The sequence below is a fragment of the Prunus persica genome, chromosome G1, assembly GCF_000346465.2.
Source record: "Prunus persica cultivar Lovell chromosome G1, Prunus_persica_NCBIv2, whole genome shotgun sequence".
NCBI lineage: Eukaryota > Viridiplantae > Streptophyta > Magnoliopsida > Rosales > Rosaceae > Prunus > Prunus persica.
Genome location: NC_034009.1, coordinates 42,291,304 through 42,312,353, shown reverse-complemented (window position 1 = coordinate 42,312,353; position 21,050 = coordinate 42,291,304). Strand labels below are relative to the sequence as shown.

Below are 21,050 nucleotides of genomic sequence, written 5' to 3'. Positions count from 1 at the left end.
ATTATATCAATAAACATATGAGAAATTAGAAATTATAATAATTATAATACCAATTTGAAGTTGTTGTGTTTGTAAACATGCCATTAGGGTTACCAATTGTTTGAGCTAGATTTTTTTTCGTTTTCGACTCACACGTATTCTTAAGTTAGATAAAATGTGAAGGATTCAAGTTAATTCGTGTTAAGGATTCAAGATTAGATGATGGTGAAGAGAAAAGGTAAATAATAAGGAATGAATACAACACATGAATGCTAACTATTTTTCTTTTTTGTATTTTTTTTAGATAGAGAAAAGCGATAATTGTATTCATATATTAAGCACAAAGACTATCTGCCACAAGGGCAAATACAAATGCACGCAAAAGGGTAATACAAATATGGAAGCATAGTAACCATATAGGGCTAATCCAAATATAGGCCACAAAAGGCCAAAGAAATTTCGGCATAAAAACCGCATGCCTTAACAAACCAAACATGAATCGCAGCGCCCAAATCTACCAATATAACTCTCATAAGTACAAAATACAAGTAGAGATTAGAAAACAATCAAACACCCAACTTACAAGGAGTTGATGCAATTATTACAAAAAGAAAACTGCAAACAAACAACCAAAAACCATCAAAGCCACTATCGCAGTTGTTGCCACCACCACCACATATGTTGCTGCCGTCTTGGAGATAGAGAACACCACTGAGATTGCAGATTGTTACCTTACAACAAAACCACATATCCACAGATCTGGACACAAATAACCTCCCTACAAGTAAAACAGGAAATCTAGTAGATGGGAAAGGGGAAATAAGTAGGGAAGTAAGAAAAGAGATAGAGGGAGAAAGGAGGAGGAGGAGGAGGAGTGGCGTCCTCCACTCTCCCCGGAACACATAACGTAAAAGAGGTTTGAGAGAGAGAGAGAGAATGGAGGCTAGGATTTTTTAAATACTTTATTCGTTTCTATTGTTATCGTGCAATGTGCTTTAATAATCAGAATCATTTATCTTTTAACTTACTCTTCAACAATCATCTTTGTAAAACATCAACCAAATCAGTGTTTTGTTGAAACATTAATAAAATGACGAAACTGTTGGCGTGACTTGTGGATATTGACTTACTTTCCTTACACACCAAGAATTCCTATTATAATTGTAATTGATTTACTTTAATTCCTGATTTCCTACTGCAAATAGATTTAGGAATTTATTATTTACTTGCCTATTCAGATTTCGTTGTATTATAAATATGACCTCATATAAGGAAAAGAATACACAGAAAATTCCCACAAACAAATATTCTCTCATAGTTTTCATATTTTAGCATGGTATCAGAGCGGCGATCTTGGAATTGCTTACTCTAGTTTCAAACCCCCACCGCTGCTATGGGGGTTGATGATTTTTTCAACCCTCATGGAGGTAGCACCACCGACTCCTTCTCTCATTCTCCACCCACCATCGTTGAGTTGAGTGCCCAGATGGCTCCGCTCCTACAGATGCAGACTTTGACCCCGAACCCGATCCAGAATCAAGATCCTCTTTTGACGACCCCGACCCCGACCCCGACTATGACGACGACGACCCCGACCCCGACTCCGAAGATGACCCCGACCTCTACTCCGATGATGACCCCAACCCCGAATTTGTCTCTGATTCAGACCCTGATCCCGATTTCGACTCCGACTCCGGCCCCGACTCAAGCTCAGATTCCAATCTCAATTCATACTCAACCTGTATCCTATGCATCTTCCGCTGCACAGATTATGACTTCTAGACTAACGACCCCGACACATGGACCAGCTTGCGCATATTGTGGTGATCCGAGACACACTTGTGAAACTTGTTTTAAATCGCATGGCTACCCCAATTGGTAGGCTACTCTTACAGATCAAGGACAATGCAATTTGACCAGTAATGGTACTGGTTATGGATTCCATACTTCCGATAAGATTGATTTCAGGAGCTGGATAATTGATTCCGGTGCAACTGATCATATGACGTTTGATCCTGATGATTTTCTGAATACTACACAACCTCGACGACCCTGTATTGCAAATCCCAATGGTGTTACTTATCCTGTGACAGGGGCTGGCACTGTTGCACTCTCATCCTCTCTCACACTGTCTAATACTTTACTTGTTCCATCTTTATCCACTAAATTGTTGTCAGTTAGTCAGCTTACTGAACAATTGAATTGTTGTGTACTCATTTATCCGAGTTTTTGTTTACTTCAGGATATTCACACTAAGGAGATTCTTGGTCGTGGTACTAAGAGAGGGGGGCTATATTATGTCGATGACTTCAGTCATGGCATGGCTAACAGTGTGACACATCCCTTTGATAGCAAACAAAAGCAAATCTGGTTGTGGCACCGTCGATTGGGACATCCGTCTTTTAGTTATATGAAGCATCTTATACCAGATTTATTCTCAGGTTTCAAGGACTCTGACTTCACATGTGATACTTGTATTTTGGCCAAGAGTCACCGTGTGCCCTACCCGTTGAGTACGAACAAGTGTACTACTCCATTTACGTTAATTCACTCTGATGTCTGGGGACCTTCTCCTATCACTGCTCCTTCTAGTATTCGATGGTTTGTCACATTCATCGATGATTGTACACGGATGACATGGCTTTATTTGCTGAAGAATAAAAACGAAGTGTTTTCCTGTTTTCAGTCCTTCCACAAACAGATGAAAACTCAGTTTAATGCTCAAATCCAGATTCTTCGCTCAGACAATGGTGGAGAATTTGTCAATCATGACTTTCAAAATTACTTCCAACAACATGTAATTATCCATGAGACGACTTGTCCTCAGACACCACAACAAAATGGTGTTGCTGAACGAAAGAATCGACATCTTCTTGAAACCGCCCGAGCACTTCTGATTGGCGCTCATGTTCCTCGCCATCACTGGGATGATGCTATTGTTATCGCAATTCATCTGATCAACTGCATGCCTTCTAGTGTACTGACCTTTAAAACTCCCTTACAGGTGCTTGCACAACACAGACCTCTGCCTTATGTTTTGGTACTCACACCCCGAATCTTTGGATGTGTGGCTTTCGTTCATCTCCACAAAAATCAACGTAGCAAACTTGATCCATGTGCGCTTCGTTGTGTTTTTGTGGGTTATGCCACTCATCAGAAAGGCTACCGCTGTTATCACTCTCCTACCCAACGAACTTATGTCACTTTGGATGTGACCTTTCTGGAATCTGAGCTGTTCTTCCATGACCCATCATCCAATTCTAAACTTCAAGGGGAGATACGAAGTGAAGAGCAGAATTGGAGCGACTTGGAAAATAAAGAAATTATCCTTTGTACAGAAATGATTAATCATTCTGAGTCTGGAGCACGAGATTACTCTCTGTCGAAAAGCGACCAATCGCCCGTTCATGGCGATCAATTGCCTGACCCACCTGATCCATGCGAAGATATTTCTGATCCGAGTCTCACACCTACAGACAATACAGAACAACAAGATGAAGACCCCCCCTCTAACTCAACAGTACCAACAGACCAATCTCCTGAGAATATCCTTGAGGTAACTACTCCTACTAGACTTGTGTATTTAGATGATAAAACTATTGGATATCAATTACCCTTCAGGCAAAATCGTAGGAAGCCACCAAACCGTTATTCACCTGATATTGGCAAGACATCCAAGTATCCAATTGCAAATCATGTATCCACTGAGACGCTGTCTGAACCACTAAAGGCTTTTGTGCATCAGTTGTCTGCTATCCATATTCCAACCAAGATCTCTGAAGCATTGAAAGATCCTAAGTGGGTCCAAGCTATAAAAGAGGAGATGAAAGCCCTTGAGAAAAATCAGACTTGGACATTGGAGACTATACCCCGAGGAAAAAAGACTATCGGATGTAGATGGGTGTTTACTATAAAACACAATGCAGATGGATCTATCGAGCGATACAAGGCAAGACTTGTGGCAAAAGGGTACACACAGACCTATGGTATAGACTATGAAGAAATCTTTGCTCCAGTTGCAAAGTTAAACACCGTCAGAGTCTTATTGTCCCTTGCAGCTAATTTGGATTGGCCACTACACCAGTTTGATGTAAAGAATGCTTTTTTACATGGAGAACTCACGGAGGAGGTGTACATGGACATTCCTCCTGGATATAATACTACTCAGACTGGAACAGTTTGCAGGTTACGAAAAGCATTGTATGGATTGAAACAGTCACCACGTGCATGGTTTGGACGGTTCACCATGGCAATGAAGAACAATGGTTTCAAACAGTGCAACTCAGATCATACTCTGTTCTTGAAACATCGAAAAGGGAAGGTAACAGCATTAATAATCTATGTTGATGATATGATTATTACTGGGAATGATAAACATGAAATATCACAGCTACAAGGCTATTTGGCTACGGAGTTTGAGATGAAGGATCTAGGTGGACTCAAGTATTTCTTGGGAATTGAGGTGGCTCGATCGCAGCAAGGCATATTTCTCTCTCAAAGGAAATATGTCTTAGACTTGTTGACAGACACAGGAATGTTAGATTGTAAACCTGCGGACACTCCTATTGTTCAGAATCATCATCTTGGAGAATATCCGGATCAAGTTCCAACTAACAAAGAAAGATACCAAAGGTTAGTGGGAAGATTGATCTATTTGTCACATACTCGACCAGACATTGCTTATGCGGTGAGCGTTATCAGTCAATTTATGCACTCTCCAAGTGAAGACCATATGAATGCAGTTCTTCGGATACTTAGATATTTGAAGTCTGCACCTGGAAAAGGACTTATGTTCTCAAAGCATGGTCATCTAAATATTGATGGTTATTCAGATGCAGATTGAGCAGGTAATGTAACAGATAGAAAATCCACATCGGGTTACTTCACATTCGTGGGAGGTAATTTGGTGACATGGAGAAGCAAGAAATAGAATGTAGTAGCTTTATCCAGTGCAGAAGCCGAGTTCAGAGGCATGACTAAAGGGATTTGTGAACTTCTTTGGTTAAGAAAGTTGCTTACTGAACTTGGGTATAAACCTACATCCACAATGAATCTCTTTTGTGACAACAAGGCTGCTATAGCCATTGCACAGAATTCGGTTCAGCATGATCGTACTAAACATGTTGAGGTGGATCGACACTTCATCAAACAAAAGCTTGAGGCTGAAGTGTTTCAGTTTCCTTTTGTGAAATCCAAGGATCAATTGGCGGATATTTTGACAAAAGCGATTTCCAGTAAAGCATTCCACAATTCACTAGATCAGTTGGGCATTGGCGACATCTATGCACCAATGTGAGGGGGAGTGTTGGCGTAACTTGTGGATATTGACTTACTTTCCTTATACACCAAGAATTCCTATTATAATTGTAATTAATTTACTTTAATTCCTGATTTCCTACTGCAAATAGATTTAGGAATTTATTATTTACTTGCCCATTCAGGTTTCGTTGTATTATAAATATGACCTCCTATAAGGAGAAGAATACACAGAAAATTCCCACAAACAAATATTCTCTCATAGTTTTCATATTTTAGCAGAAACAACTTCCAATTTAGTTGATTTTTTTGCATAAATAATTCTTAACAAGATGAGCTCGATCACGAATAGTTTCGATTATCATACACATTGGAGAATTAAGAAGAAGTTAGGGGAAGAAAGCTTGGCATTCCCTCTATGCAACGGCAAAATTAGGCAACATTGACTTTAAGTTCAATTTTCAGCAAATGTCGGCATATGGAGCTTTCTCGACTGACGTGGTTTGAGCAAACACCACCAGAAGTTGAAAACAAAACTGCAACCATAAACCACAGTCAAAAACCTCTGCATCCCTATGCCCTCACCAGCCACTTCGGGTGGCAGCATGAGTTGGTGTTGAATTCAATTAGATGAGTTGAAAGACTGTGCAACTACAAGTCATTGAAAAATTCTCCTCTTTTTTGTGTATTTTTTTTCTTATTTTTAATACAAATGATAGTTTAAAGTTTAAACTACAGAGAAAAGGTAGTTTCACATACACTATTGATTTTGAAAAAATCAAAATCTTTTTGCACTGAATTATACCGTTTTAGCCTCTTATGGGTATTATTAAAACCCAAATTATTTTGATATTCTTCAAACAAAATTGTCAATATTTTTTTAGTTTTCTCATGCTTTGTAAGTCAAAAACTTTGGGAAGTGGCCCATATGCAATATACAAATCTCAAGTTGCAAATTTTAAATTGACTTGACTGGGAACATTGACAAATTTCTATATTATTTTTTGCCCTAAGTATTAAACTAAAGGATGGTAGTGTTGTGTATTCTATTCAAGCTGCTGACCAATTAGAGTTACCTTTGGGATATTATAAAACCCAGTTGAGTGTCCAGAGAAAGTGCAAAACTTTGAAATTCAAAGATGGGTGACCAGAGACGAGGTTTGGGTGTAGATAGCACTCATCCACTTCTTTCGAAAGATTCTTGCAAGTGTCTTCCGGTCTTCAGGCCCAGGCTTATTGGTTAGTCTAGTTATTTGGCCCATTTTTCCGTTTTATTATAGATACCCAAGACTTGTCCTTGGACACCCAATGACATTGGGTATGGGCTTAGGGTTTATCATTTGCAATGCGTATCTTTCTATCTCACTCATTACGTAATTCTTGCTATCATTACGTCACATACGTCATGAGAGATATAAAGAGATGGGTTGGACCGGTTTGTGAATTGGGTGTGACTAAGCTCACTAGGGTAAGGTCATAGTGGGACTATAATTTACCTATGTAGTAATCACAAGAGAGTAAAATCCACTGCCTCTTTTTATTTAGGGTGAATCAAAAAATCATCATCATTGAATTCTCCAGTGGCCATTAGTATATGTAATTGACCTAGTAAACAACCTCTAATAATAGTCTAATTTGGAATATCCTCTTGAGTCAAAGACTTTTGCATGCAACACCCCTCTTTTTCTTCTCTCTACCTCACTGCCTCCCATTTGTCCCATTCAATCGACGCTCCATTTTCCAATTGCACATACACCACCCTCCTTGTCTTCACCACCGCTCCCCATCTTCCCATGGCGGAGCGGGCCCTACCTGCCGGCGACGATGACCCCGTCCCTACAACATCTCCCAAACACCCCGAATTCATCCCACCTCCGCTACCCCCACCAAACTCCCAACAATTGATCCTCTCCAATTCAAACGGCTCCACCGCCACCTTCCGCTCCGGCACCTACATTGTCCAGGTCCCCAAGGACCAAATCTACCGCATGCCCCCGCCCGAACACGCCACCATTGTTGAACGACACCGGGACTCGGGTGTCAACAAAAAGAGTTGCTCCTATTGTTGCCTCGGCATCATTGCTTTCATTGTCCTATTAATCATCACCCTGGTGGCAGTTATTTTGACCATGTTGGCCAAGTCCGGAGACCCCAAATTCAGCGTCGAACGCGTGGTTGTCAAGGGCAAATCGGGGCGGCCAGACTACGACCTGACGTTGGAAGCCCGAAACCCTAACTCAAGAGTGGCGATTGTGTACAAGGACGGTGGTGGAGCTAGCCTTTATTTCAAGCAAAAAAAGATAGCGAATGGAAAATACCCTTCTCTCTACCAAGGCAGCGGCAAATCCAAAGAGGTTGCCCTTGTCCTCCATGGCTCCAACATGAAATTGCCTAAGGAGATTGAGAAAAGCTTGAAAAGTAGTTACAGCAGCACATATAAAAAAGGGCATCGTGTGAGCTTGTCCCTGAACATGGACATTCCGGCACGGATGAGAATTGGGACGTTAAATAGTAGAAGCAGGAAATTTCATGTGACGTGTGACATAACGGTGGATACATTGGCAAAAGGGACCAAGGTTCTGAAACAGGAATGTCAAACCGAACGTAAATAGCAATTAAAAATGTTGTTCTTCTTATTGTTCTTGTTGTATGTATAATTAGGAATGAGTTTGGCAGCCATGTAGCGGTGGTAGTTGGTGCTATTCTTTTTTTCTTTTCTTCCTCTTTCGCTCTAGTTCTGTTGATTTGAAGCCTGCAGGTCATGAACGCATGGATGGAGCGTCGATCATGTCCTGTATGTGTTTCCATTCCCAGAAGATGATGGATATTGATTCACAGAAAGACAAGCCAAAGAAACTTGTTAGTTTTTCTCAGAATTAACCAGTTGTTCCAAACCAACATCAGTTGATCATTATTTGAAGAATTAATCTTCTGTAAGTTGTAGCTGGTCGTTGTCTATAATTACTAACAGTAATTTATATATACATTCTTGCTCCTTTCATGAATCATAAGCACTAACATCCGCTGATGTAGCAAAACTTGAATTGGCTAGTTACTCGACCGGGTTCACTCTAGTTTTTTCTTGTGTACTCTTTTAGATATAGCAGCTATTCTACATAGAGGTTTTTACTCATAAGCATACACAAATCGGATTGTTAATTATCCCGGCAGTGGAACATTTATGTTTTTTTTGGATTTTGACAGCGATTCTATAGAGTTTATGATGAAATGAGTTGGGTCAATCCTTACCCATTGTAAGTTTTTTTTTTCTTTTCACACAGAAATCAATTCAAAATGAACCATGCACACTCGATGGCATAATACTTAGGTTAATAGATTGAAAAAAATATATGAAGTTTGGATTGAACATATAGATTTACAAGGGTACAATGTAGTTGTACAAGACCATATATCCGATATTAGGATGACAATGAGGCGAATCGGGGTTGAGTATCCCATTCTCCTCTCCTTCCCTATTAAGTTTTTCTCCCACATCCTCGCCTCCATACTCGTAATATTGAAATTGAGGGTTCTCCATCTCTAAATTCGTTTGGAATGAATTCTCCAACCCATTCCCAATAATTTGTTAATGAGAAGGGAAAAAAAAAAAGGAGGGCAACAAACAAAATATAATTTTAGTGGGAGTCGTCAAGTCACTCTCAATTTCAATCCCCATTGTGTGAAAGCCTTATACATTACTCATTCACCATTCATCTATAATTACAAATTTTGACCCATTCAAAACATAAACTAAAAGATCACTGAAAATTCAATCAAACAAATCATGAGCCTCCTATGAGTTTTATTTCGGCAGCATGAAATTGCATAGAGTTACATGAGTAGTAATTAGGGTTAAGATAGGAAACTACAGCCGTAGAATTCTATAGTAAGGGTCTTATGCTAAGGCCTTACATGATGTCTTATCTCTTAATCATTAGATTAAGTTGTTTAATCGTTGAATTAAATTGGTTAGTTTGATTCAACAGATAAAAGATAAGATCTCATATAAGGACCTTAAAGGTCTTTATAGAATAACTCAACTACAACGCGCTTGCGGAAATAAAAATGAAATAACAGGCCAGATCTGGCCCATCTTGCCAGTAACTCAGTACAAAATCCAGCTCCTCTTGTCTGCCACTTTGGGCTAAGGGCCCTAACAAAAGGCCATTATAAACAGCCACACCAAGAGAAGACATCAGCCACGAAGCACATTTCCTTTGAATCATTCTCCACATGTCATCATCATATAATTTATCTTACTTAACATAATCTCAATCATACACGCTCGGGTACACGAGTAACTGCTCATAACCACTTGAGTTATAAATTCTTTACCTAACTTAACATACTTAGTTTGATTCTCTTGTATTGCCTGTTCACCCCATCTTTATACAGACAGTGATTTGTATCAACACAAATTTCCATCCCTCTTCCCTTGCAACCAAAGACTGAAAAATAAACACCCTCAGCCTTTCTTCTTCTTGCCAACCCAGCTCCTAATCCCCTTATGATTAGAATTCAAAAGTCGATTAGAATATTTAGTTTTTTTTAATTATAATTTATAATGAGTTCCTATACACAAGGGATTAGGTCCAAGCTACCTGCAATGTGAGCACCTTATGCACCTGCTCCCTTTGTGAAGATCATTTAGCTAGTCACATGGGTAATCAATCAAAGATCTATATTTATCCAAATCTCGAACACATGCATGCAAATATATATACTTCTTTTACTGACCAACTCCGTACATAAATGATCAATTTTTATTACCTCAGTTATGTGTCGACAGTGTTGCACCACCCTCCATGGAGGGACCAGATTTCCTACAGCATGACACGTTTATAAATTATATGTACATCTAATTGTGTAGTCAAATACTCGATGCCAGAAACCATGTTAAAAAAAACTTTAAAGACATCCTTTATTTGTTCCCAAATATTCAATTCACAGAGATCCCTTTTTTTCCCCCTTCTTTTAAAGAGACTTGTCTAACCACATGGAGGAGACCTCTCCTCTCACTGCATATATAACACGTACACACATCTCTCTAAATACACTTTTATTCAGGGTTTGGTCTTTTTATAACTCTAATATTTAATATTTCTTTTTTAATTCCCCCAGGTGTTTGTTTGTTGGCACCCCAGAGGGTTCACTTTAAAATATTTGAATTAAATTATTATTTTTTATTTATAAAAACAATATCCTACTTTAAATTAAACTCGATGCACAGTGAGAAGCACATCAACTCTATCCAATTTTATTAAGTCCGTGTCTGCATTGATTAAATTAAATTAACTAACTCGAAAGACTTTTCTTTTCCTTTTTCTTTTTTTGGGTTTCTGTTTGGTTTGAGACACATCATATGTTATGTCATGGATGATGATTCGAGTGAAATGAAAATTTAAAGCTGCAGAAAGTGTGATACAGGGAGTTTTAGTTGGTCGAATTGTCCTTGATGAGATTTTTTTATGAAAAAAACTCCCACCAATAATTGGGCGCCTCATCAAGCTAGAAATAATAGAAGAGCAAGACTTTGTTTATTTCTGTTTCAGGAGCCAATAATGGGGTGGAAGGAAGATGAATCTAAGTGGGAAACTTTCTTTACACGTCTGAAAATAGGGCAGAGGTTTTCCATGGGTTGGAAGCATGCTGGGTGTCGCAATACAAATTAAAACCCATGTCTTCTTCATAGCAAGCACTTTCAGTGGATTCCAACTCCTCCTTCAACCATATTGGGATCCCTCTAGGCCACCTAGCAATAGCCATAGCTAAAAGCTAGCTCTCATTCATATATAAGCTTAGTGGGTTTCCCTCTCATCACCTAACCCTATGAAAATAACACATATTAATATTCCAATGACAAATTGTATGCAATAAAATACTTCTTTCTAAGATTCTTCCATTAATCTTTTGATGTGGGCTCTCCCAAATCTTGGTGCCCAATAGCTTAGGTCTATATCTCTCTTTCAAAAGCCATATGCTCTTCTGTTCACTCATTTTCCACCCCCTCTAATATCTTAACCCTAGCTGTTTAGCTACCTTGGATCTTATATATATTTGTTTATGTAATTGGGATCTTTTTATATATTTGTTTTTGTTTTGGATCAAATTCAATATCCATCATTTGTGCGATCGGTTTAAAAAGCATAGCTTCTTTATTTGCTTTAGGTTTATAAAAAAATGGGTTCATGGTAAGTAATATTGTTCCTTTGTACCCTAATACTGGTGCCAGAAATTAATTAAAACTTAATAAACTTAGGTCTCGTGCGGTCCTCTTTCCATGATCTCTTGTCTGAGACGAGGGTGAAGATGAAATAGTATCTATGAAAGGAAGCAACAAGATGGGGCTAAAAGATTTAATAGTTGGCTATGGCTTTAGGTCTATGTACTGAGGTGCATGTGTGTTACTTAAAAAACACATCAATCATCAGTTTAAATTGGTTCTTTTTCAAATATCATCCCCTCAATTATTGGTATAGCTTCGATCACTGTGTGCCGACGGGAAAACTTTGCTTATATTTTGCTGTGATTGAAATATACATCAAATGTTTACCCAATCTGTCTTATGCGTGTGTGGCTGTTATTTTTTACGCAAACAAATTCACACATAATATTAAGTAAACTCTTATCGTTTAAAGTAATATTTTTCACTTTGTTGGAAGAGATCCCAAGTCCGAATCTCTCCTCAAATAAATAAACGACAAGTTCATATGGAAAAGTTTGCACCCTGATGAATTAGCTTAAGTTTAGGCAATAATGATTAAAGCACAAATACATTTTGGAAATCATCACTTAATGATTGTGAACAACAATTAAAGAGGTGGTAAGTGAATATGATATATATATATTAAAGGTACATATGCACTTACTATACAGGAGTTGCAAACAAATCAAAGTTTAGGCAACAGAATCATTTTCCTAATTTAGGGTTTTCTTAAAGAATATATGATCCCAATCATAACTAGAGGGTCACAGCATCTTTTGGTGGTGCCATTTTAGGTCTCATATTCCTTGATGATACAATCATGCATAGACTGATAATGAGTGAGGACAAAATGACTAGCACAAATGGAAATCCCATTGGGACTTTAATGTTTTGGCTTGAGATGCCTTGTTGCCAGATTAAGAAGATACTTAATGGTTGGGTTGTGTATGGAGATGATGAATATATGCCTGCTAATTATGTAGGAAAAGATTAATAATGTGAATGAACAAGGCCACTAATACGTCCTCGCAGCACAAGATATTTTTTTTAGTACAAGCGATGGGGGTTTTATACAAATATATTTATAGGGTGCCTTGGAATTTCGAATCTCTATTCACATAGTAGACGACCTACCACACTAATGACGCCCAAGAATTTAAAATAATGCATGTGAGTTTGGAGCAAAACATGTAAACGTCATCAACTTGCACACATTTAGGGCAATAGTCGCAGTAATTATTCATATATTAAAAGAATACAAATATAGAATTCATTAGGTTCTTTACTCTAAAAATAAAATCACAAAGTCTTAAACCTCAATTCAAGAAAAGTGTTGATATTCTAATGTTTGGAGAGCACCATTCTGCCTAACTAATTGGGCATTTTGACAACTGTGAATAGATGCTTCCTATTATTGAGGGTTTTAATAACATTGAGTTTGTGTGGACAGAAGCCACCCAATAAACATTGGTCATTTGAAACACTCAATTCAAGAATTCTCAACTGTGCCTTTTGACTGCTGCATGCATATTTTTCTATGCTTTTGTTAGGTCATCAAGTGTAAAATCATAGAATTAAATTAGACATAAGAGGATCTCAGAACACGGCTTCCTACACCACGTTAATCCAACACCAAATATAATTAACTTATTATTAATTTATATTAAGGCAATGTGCACCAAACTTGATCCCCAATTAAGTTCAGGTCTTGGATTCCCTAGTGCATGCAAGACAGCTTTTATATGCAATGTGCCACCAAACTTGGTCCCCAAGTTCAGTTCTTCAAGTTAAAAACTAATAAAAAAAAGTAAAAATTTGGAATATGTAACTTCATGGTCCCCATCTTCATTTACATAATCATATATATATATATATATATATATTCTTCTTCTCACAGGGATTTATAATTTTAAGTGGTTAAAAATATTCATTCTTACACCAGAGATCCTAAATTCGATTCTCACTTTCTCTAGTATAGCTTGTATCAAAAATATAGATTCTCCCTCTCGATTACTAATAAAAGAAGTTCAAATGTTCATTATTATATATGGGGTAGGGTCTAAATCACTAGTGCCCCTGTAAAGAGACATGTCTTGATTCCATAATACAAGTGGAACCAAGTTCTATAGGATGCTGGGATTGGAAATAAATAAATTAATTAAAGAGTAAAAATACAAATAAAAAGCAAGAAAATGGCTCAATTTGTCGTAAAATAGTGCAAGGAAACTATTTGCCTTTTCCTACATGTGAAGGGCAACTTCCCCTCCTCATCGACATGATATGTCAAGGAGCTGCATGAATCGCTTTCAAATCATAATAATTCATTGATTTATTAACTTCAATTTGATTTGATAATCGTACTATTTTCATTACTTTATAGGAGTAAATTACATGTCAATTCAGTAATATAAGCATTGTCCTTTCTAAAATAATGATGCTTGCATATGTGTGTAAAAAGATGACTCCAAGTATATACATGTCATTCATAATTGTTTCTTATTTGCCTTAGAAAATTAAATTTTCATCTCTATTAAACTCTAATGTTAGATTATATTAGTCATTCGTTAGGTACATTATTCATGTACGTACAAACATAGATATATTGGTGTAGATACATCATATGTACTTACGTATGCATATAATCATAATAGTGCACCTAATCAAAGAACCAAAATCACAAAATATATAATTAAAAAATCCGCACTTAGTGAAGGGAAAAAAACAACTTATATCAAAGGATGAGAATTCCAATGCCCTTTTTTTTTCAACATACAACAAGAAAAAGATGAACAGTAAGTACGAGACGAGCTATAAATTTAGACTATACATATTTAATCTTAATCCCAAATGAAGAATGGAAAGCATTGCATTACAAATTACAATAATGATATGAGTTTTTTGGCCCATGGTCAATTTATTTCAACTTCGAAGGGGCAGGATAATTTTGCATAGGCTCTAGGCATATATATATATATATGCTTTGACATATTGTTTTTTGTTGTTGTTAAAGTCGTACGTTTTTCAGTTTGACAAGTGCAATATGAAGCTACTACACAGAAAAACGGCCATGCAGATCGATGTATATGGTTGAGTAAACAAATAGAGCAAGGCAGTGAGAGAGAGAGAGAGAGAGAGAGAGAGCATTATATACAATTTCCAAAATTAATTATGGGATCGAGTTCAATAATTGATAACCACTGGAAAAGAAATTAGAGTAGATAATTCAGCCACCCTTGACAAAATTTTAGGGTGGGTTTCAATCAATTTTTTTTCTCTATTTCAAGCCACCTCTCTACGAGTCTAGTTTCTTTGTTGTTGGGACAATCTTTTCCACTCCACCAAACGCCACAAAAAGTCCTTAACCTGCGAAAGTAATGCAATAATACAATACATTAATTAGGTTAAAACCAAACAAAAAATATATATAAAATAGCATAAATTCCAGGTTGGGGTTCAATAATATTATTATTCTTACCTCTGCTGGTTCTTGTAAAGAATAGGACGCATTTGTTTCTTTTGGAACTTTAGAAACCAGAATTCCAAACCCCTGTCCTCTATCGCGTAGCACCTAATTATTTTAGATGTGACAATACCTTAGACGAAATGTACGAAAATATTGACAAAGGCAAATTAAAAAATTACAGGGAAGGGCATTTGATACCTTGAAGGCATCCTCATCTGTTCGATCATCTCCAATATAGACTGGTAGCACTTCATTTGAATTCGCATATCCTAAAAGGACAATAAACAGTTTTATTAGACGTAATCGTTGATACGGGCATAGACGTGCTTTTGTAAACGTTGATTGATGTGAGTCTCAATAGAGAATCAATGGTAATGTCTTTTTACAAGAAAGTATTGACTCAAGCTCACCTAATGACTCTAGCAAGAATTCAAGAGCTTTGCCCTTGTCCCATTTGATGGTTGGCCTGATCTCTAATACCTGTTTTAAATCCAACACATGAAGTTAAGCAATTGCTTATGTCCTTAAAAAATAACCATGGCCATGCAAAAATTAACTGAACTTTTTGGTCAAGAAGATTGATCTCAATACAGGTATGATGGTACCTTTCTCCCCTGAGTCAACCTGAGCTTTGGATACTCATTGAGCACTAGTCTGACTTGCTCTGCTAAAGCAGCCCAACTCTGGCAAACAAAAAAAATTAGAATATATCATTCATCAAATTATATGACTACAACATGTTAAAATTAAGAAAATAATTGTAAAAAAAATAGGTGGGATTTATTTGTTTACCTTCTCATCAACACAACGAAAGTGTACAGATAAGCAAAACTTATTATTTTCCACCCTTGCTCCTGAGATGGATCTGGTTTTCTCCACTAAAATTTTGCACACCTATTGGAAGAGTTACACAAATTCAGTCCCTCAAACACATTTTTTATATATTCATTTTTGTTTTTTTTTTCCTTAAAGATGATATCAAAACAAACCTCATCAATCATTGGTACGAACTCACTGGCTGGTTGGAAGAGAACTGCTTGATTACCCTGAGTAATTCAACAATAAATATAATAAATCAAAATCATAACAAAAAGTAATATTCAGTAAAAATAAAAAGAACAGAGATGAATAATAAAGCTCACATTCTTATATTTGCTACTTTTGGATGGTCCTTTGATGTCCATCCCATGGCTGCCTGCATAGTAGAGCTCTCCTAATTTCACAAAGCTATGAACCTGCAAATTTGTCCAAAAACATAATAACCATTATTGTTAATATATGTCCTTTCAATCATTCAAAAAAAAATTAATTATTATTTTATTTTTCTGTTTATATAAAGAAAAATTGTACCTTGTCTCTGCACCTCCCGCTGACTATTGCTGTAGGAAAGTATCTAGCAGCAGCCTTCACAGCGTTTCTCATCTGACCAAAATGACCACAGCAGTTCAGAAGCTTTACATATATACATATATACACATCAGAAATACAAACATATACGTATATATATACATATGTATTTTATTTTATTTTATTGTGAAGAAAGTTGAGCAGAATCAGGGTAGGAGTGAAAAATAAACCTCTCTGGACATGAAAGCTCGATCTGGGTCTTCCACAATGGGGGAGAGGGTCCCGTCATAGTCAAGAAAGAGCACAATCTGCTTGCCCTTTGAATAATTTGTTATCTCCTCGAACATGCTCATAGCTGAAGGATGATGAAGCTATATATATGTATTTCCAAGACCATCAAAACAGAAACAAATTAATCAAAATTGTCAACAACAAAAAAACAGATACACACACACACACAGAGTTGCATATATAGGGCAATGCTTACATTCCAAGAGCTATAATCCACAGTTTCAGTGGCAGATTTCACACGAGGTGGAGAAGAAGCTCTCAGAGAGTCAACCCAAGCATTGACTCTGGCAGCTCCACCTTCTGTCTCAACCTTCAAAAGCTTAATGTTCCTGGGAATGGTGAAGCAGCCTCCACCTCCTCCTGCCTCAGCAGTCCTTGGCTTCGGCACAGAGGAAGAGAACATGGACTGGTTCGCAACAGTCACTGTAACAGCCACTGTAACAGCCACACCTTTCGCATCAGAAACAACCACATTTTGGTTGGTCATTTTTGTTTCTCTTCAAGTTTCAGTTCAAGCCCTGCATACATACAAAGAAAGCAACAAACTTTCAAACTCTAGCCACATCAAAGCAAACACAGAACTTTAATTTTTTTTCATTTGATGGAATGATTTTGAGAAAGCCCATTTGAATGATTGTGTTTATATACCTTGAAAGACCGATGAATTTGAGGAAAAGGGTTGGGATTGAAAGAGGGAACAGAGGAAGAGGAAAAGAGAGCAGAGAAAAAACAGAGGAGCTGGTTTTTTGTTTGTCTTCTTTGTGGTGGGTTCTTGGGGAGGAAACAGAGGAAGGGCGAGGGTTTTAATAGAACAAAACCTGAGGAAAAAGGTTGAAAAATCACAGCACACGCGCACTGGCTTCACAAGTATTTGACATGGGGTCGCTTGTCAATTTATAACTCTGTTTCACGGCACTACCTGACGAAAGTATCTCTCTTGTAAACGCCTGTACTTTTCGGCCTCAATATTGTAATAGAATGGCAGGGAGGGACCACTGTGACCCCAATGCAATGCACCCAATAATAACATCCTTCAAACAAACCTTTGTATTCAGAAAAATAAAAAGTAATCATTTTAACTAGAGATACCCTGAAATTGACATAAATCCATTGCTATTTCTAATTTTCAATACCGCATGCTTTGTCTCAGAACGGAAAATTATTGTGTGGTACTAAAATACAAGTAATATTTTAGTGTGACGATAATACTATAACGTTGTATAGTTAGTTCTAGTGTTATAACACGAGTGAATTATATTTGTTTATATTATAACATGTGAATTGATTACATTACGTGTTGTTTCGGTTTATAATTTGTTTAATGAAACCCTGAAAATTAAGCTTAACACCAAAAGTGCCCTTTAAAAGGAGCCCATAAAATTTTGTGAATATGTATGTGAACTTTCTTCTTAGGCTGATCAATCCAGGTTGAATCAAAAGGTTAGGAGACTGCTTCCTTAAAAGCGTGGCGGGTGAGAGTTGAATTCCCATGGTGAGTGTGGAAACATTTTTACCACTAGAACTATAAGCCTATTTTCTTGAAAAAAGATTCTCTTGTCGAAACAAGTTAAAGTGGGATCTAAACACTGCGTAGAATATATACCAATTCTACCTTTGACCAACCAGAGGTTTTAACTTTACGCATTTCGTTGAGTTTCTACAACTTCTTGACAAATCTGTCTTGCAATGTTCAGGTTATTCCATTGTTTTTCAAGTAATTATTTTAATACAAAATTTCCTACCAAAGGCATAACTCCAAATAAAATCATCTTCTACCTCCGGACAAGTGCAATCCAAAAATGAAAAAGTGCCAAATGAAATACGTGTAATATAGTGAATGCAATCATCTCTTACTTTTCTCTTTCTTTATAATGACAGCTGCACGATAATAATTTTCAAACATCAATAAGAGAATAACTATATATATATAAGTGATGCATATAATCCACATTATACAATGCAGATTTTGAGTAGAGGGGTCCATTTTATATATGTCCCCATTGTAGTAAACTTGTTCACGATGCAAGAAAAAGACAGTGTTATAGCACTATCTTGGAGCACTGATCACAAAATGGCCAGGGACCACTTCAAGTCCAAATCTCTCCCTATATGTTTGATTTTTGTTTGTGATCAATTACAAATCAAATTACACTAATTAAGCAAGAATGTTGGTTCTTGCAATCATGGTTATAAAATAAATAAATAATGCATAAATTATGTACAAACACAATTTATACCAGTCATTAATTATTATCTGTGCAAGATTTATGATCCAAAAAAATCATGATTTTTTCTCCTCTTCCACTTATACCATGTTAGTAATGCAATGACATGTCAAGTCAGTTTATGATGTGACTCAAAGTAATGAGGATGCCTCTTCTATACTAAACAACGACATAAATTACAGCAATGCCTTTTTTTTCTTGGTTTACTTTTTTTTCTCAAATAACTTTAAAATATCATGAATTTCATTTTCAAAGTGTTTCACATCATATTTGTATTTTTATAGAGCGCTCTTTGAGGTCTATCAATGCCCATCAGGAGACAATAGACTTATCAGAAGTTTTTACACATATGTCAAACCGTGATTTGTATGAAGGAATTTCTCTTTACAGGAAAAGAGACAAATAGTATCCCTAAAAAAATATCGTAAAACTTGTATATTAAGAATACGAAGACCCTCAACACAGACCTCCTCCTGACAAGAGTCCAAACAATAGAACAATATTTAAATTGAAAGTGAAGCTAGCAAGGAAGGAGAAGTAAAATTCAAACTTGCAAAACAAGAAAGACCTGCTTTTAATTAATAAAGCATGTGGTACACTTCAGAAAGCATCAATCCTCCTACTAAAAATACCAACTACTTTCACACTGACTGTGCCTGCGCCCCTTGTAATCTCATAGTTCTGAACAAAAACAACCAGCTCCAATCTAATCTCCCAACCCACGTACGTTGTTTGAATCAAAACCAGCAACTATAAATATTTTTTCAATGGCTTTTCCATTATGTTGTCTGCAAATGCACCATATCAATTTTATCCCATTTTTTCTTTTCAATTTCATAAAGAAAAAGCATAACTCAGTGTGTGATTAATAAATTAATATCAAGGGGTCGACATTGTTGAATTTGTTAGTAGATTCATGTGTAAATTATTTATCTATAGACATGCACTTTCGGTTTTGAAAGCTGAGCTGAGCTTTTTGTTTGTGCCTGCAAGTTTGAAAATGATGAGAACTTTTCTTCGTCTCTGTCTGGGATTATAATTATGCGATGTAGGAAAATATGTTTTGGGTGCAGACTGCAGGGATGAAGAAAGGGGATGGAAGTTTCCTAACAATTGTTACGTGCTTTTTAATAAATAATTTATTGGCCTAATTATATGAGTTTGCATGGTGACCAAAGGCCTACGGCATATGGACTGACGCGATCCTTTGACCAGGTACAGTAATTAGGAAGCCAACCAAGTCCCACTTCTAGACTATAATTTCTTTTTTCTTTTCTTTTTATTGATTCACATAATAATATTTAAAAAATGAAAAAAATTGAATTCTTGTGGTAAATGCGTAAATAAGTTACAACCCAGCAAATGATCAACTTTCGAGTTGAATTCTAATCAAGATCAGTACTGAGATTTTGAGAGTCCTATATTAAATTAATTTCACTAAATACATAAGTATATAAATATGTTGCATGCTCACATATATATACAATACACACATGAAAAAATAAATTCAGGAGCCCTCTAAAATTAGAGGTTCGATGTGGTGGTAACACTTACACCACCCCAGTACCGGCAATCTTCTTAATTTATTTAATATGTTAAGATCATATATGTAGTTTAAAAGGTTTTTTTTTCATGATATGAAATAATTTTTGTTCAAATTAGAACTAATTTGAAATTACAAACCAAAAAAAAAATTTGTCACAATCATTTACTAAAAAAGAACTTTGTCACAGTTGATGTCTAACATTTGATAAATATTTTATGTTGGTATCTATATAATTCATTAAATATGTCCTCTTATTCAATTAGAACTTTCAAGAAGGCAGTGATTATTCGTGGTAGTATTGAGATCTCAATCAATGGTTGAACCTTCCTTGTCTTTCTCGACACCTGGTTTTTTTTCTTTTTTAGAGGAAATGATACATTGCATTTATAAATCAAGCTCAAAGGTCATTCATTGAAAAGGCCATTACAAGGACAGATACATATACTTAATTTTTAGGATTAATTCATATAGAAAAAAGTACACCGACATCAACAATATAACTTCTAACATAGCCACACATAACCATAATGAATACGTTAAAACTACCGCGAGCCTAGACATAACAGGCAAGAACACCAGTGAAATAAGCACTTGTACCACAAAAGAAAGGATCTCCTAATAATTTAAATATTATTGCTAAAGGTAGCTAGGTCTTTCTGATTCTTTCTTCCAATTTGTTTCCATGTCCATATGTATTGTCATTAGTCAAAGTCGGTGGCAGAGATGCTTTGAAGTTTG

The 21,050-nt window shown here is 36.5% G+C and overlaps 2 protein-coding genes across 2 annotated transcripts; one reads left to right on the top strand and one right to left on the bottom strand.

Annotated features, from left to right (window-relative positions):
* On the top strand, nucleotides 6,816-8,118 carry LOC18790750 (NDR1/HIN1-like protein 13). Its single transcript, XM_007226069.2, has one exon. It carries the CDS (start codon nucleotides 6,903-6,905, stop codon nucleotides 7,845-7,847), a length of 945 nt encoding a protein of 314 aa, XP_007226131.2. The 5' UTR covers nucleotides 6,816-6,902; the 3' UTR covers nucleotides 7,848-8,118.
* Nucleotides 14,584-17,414, bottom strand: LOC18793828 (probable trehalose-phosphate phosphatase D). Its single transcript, XM_007224279.2, has 12 exons — nucleotides 17,190-17,414; nucleotides 16,738-17,059; nucleotides 16,481-16,621; nucleotides 16,254-16,325; nucleotides 16,046-16,138; nucleotides 15,893-15,949; nucleotides 15,696-15,797; nucleotides 15,509-15,586; nucleotides 15,314-15,383; nucleotides 15,102-15,172; nucleotides 14,916-15,008; nucleotides 14,584-14,803 (listed from the first exon to the last, which is right to left on the bottom strand). The coding sequence occupies exons 2-12, from the start codon at nucleotides 17,026-17,028 to the stop codon at nucleotides 14,741-14,743; spliced, it is 1,131 nt and encodes a 376-aa protein (XP_007224341.1). The 5' UTR covers nucleotides 17,029-17,059; nucleotides 17,190-17,414; the 3' UTR covers nucleotides 14,584-14,740.

Bases quoted from the DNA above. Each gene is read 5' to 3' on its own strand.
- LOC18790750 (XM_007226069.2), top strand. From the start codon at position 6,903: ATGCAACACCCCTCTTTTTCTTCTCTCTACCTCACTGCCTCCCATTTG.
- LOC18793828 (XM_007224279.2), bottom strand. From the start codon at position 17,028: ATGACCAACCAAAATGTGGTTGTTTCTGATGCGAAAGGTGTGGCTGTT. The intron at 16,139-16,253 runs GTACAATTTTTC...ACAAATTTGCAG, and splicing joins GCGGGAGGTGCAGAGACAAG to GTTCATAGCTTTGTGAAATT. The intron at 15,798-15,892 runs GTTTGTTTTGAT...CTCTTCCAATAG, and splicing joins TCGTACCAATGATTGATGAG to GTGTGCAAAATTTTAGTGGA.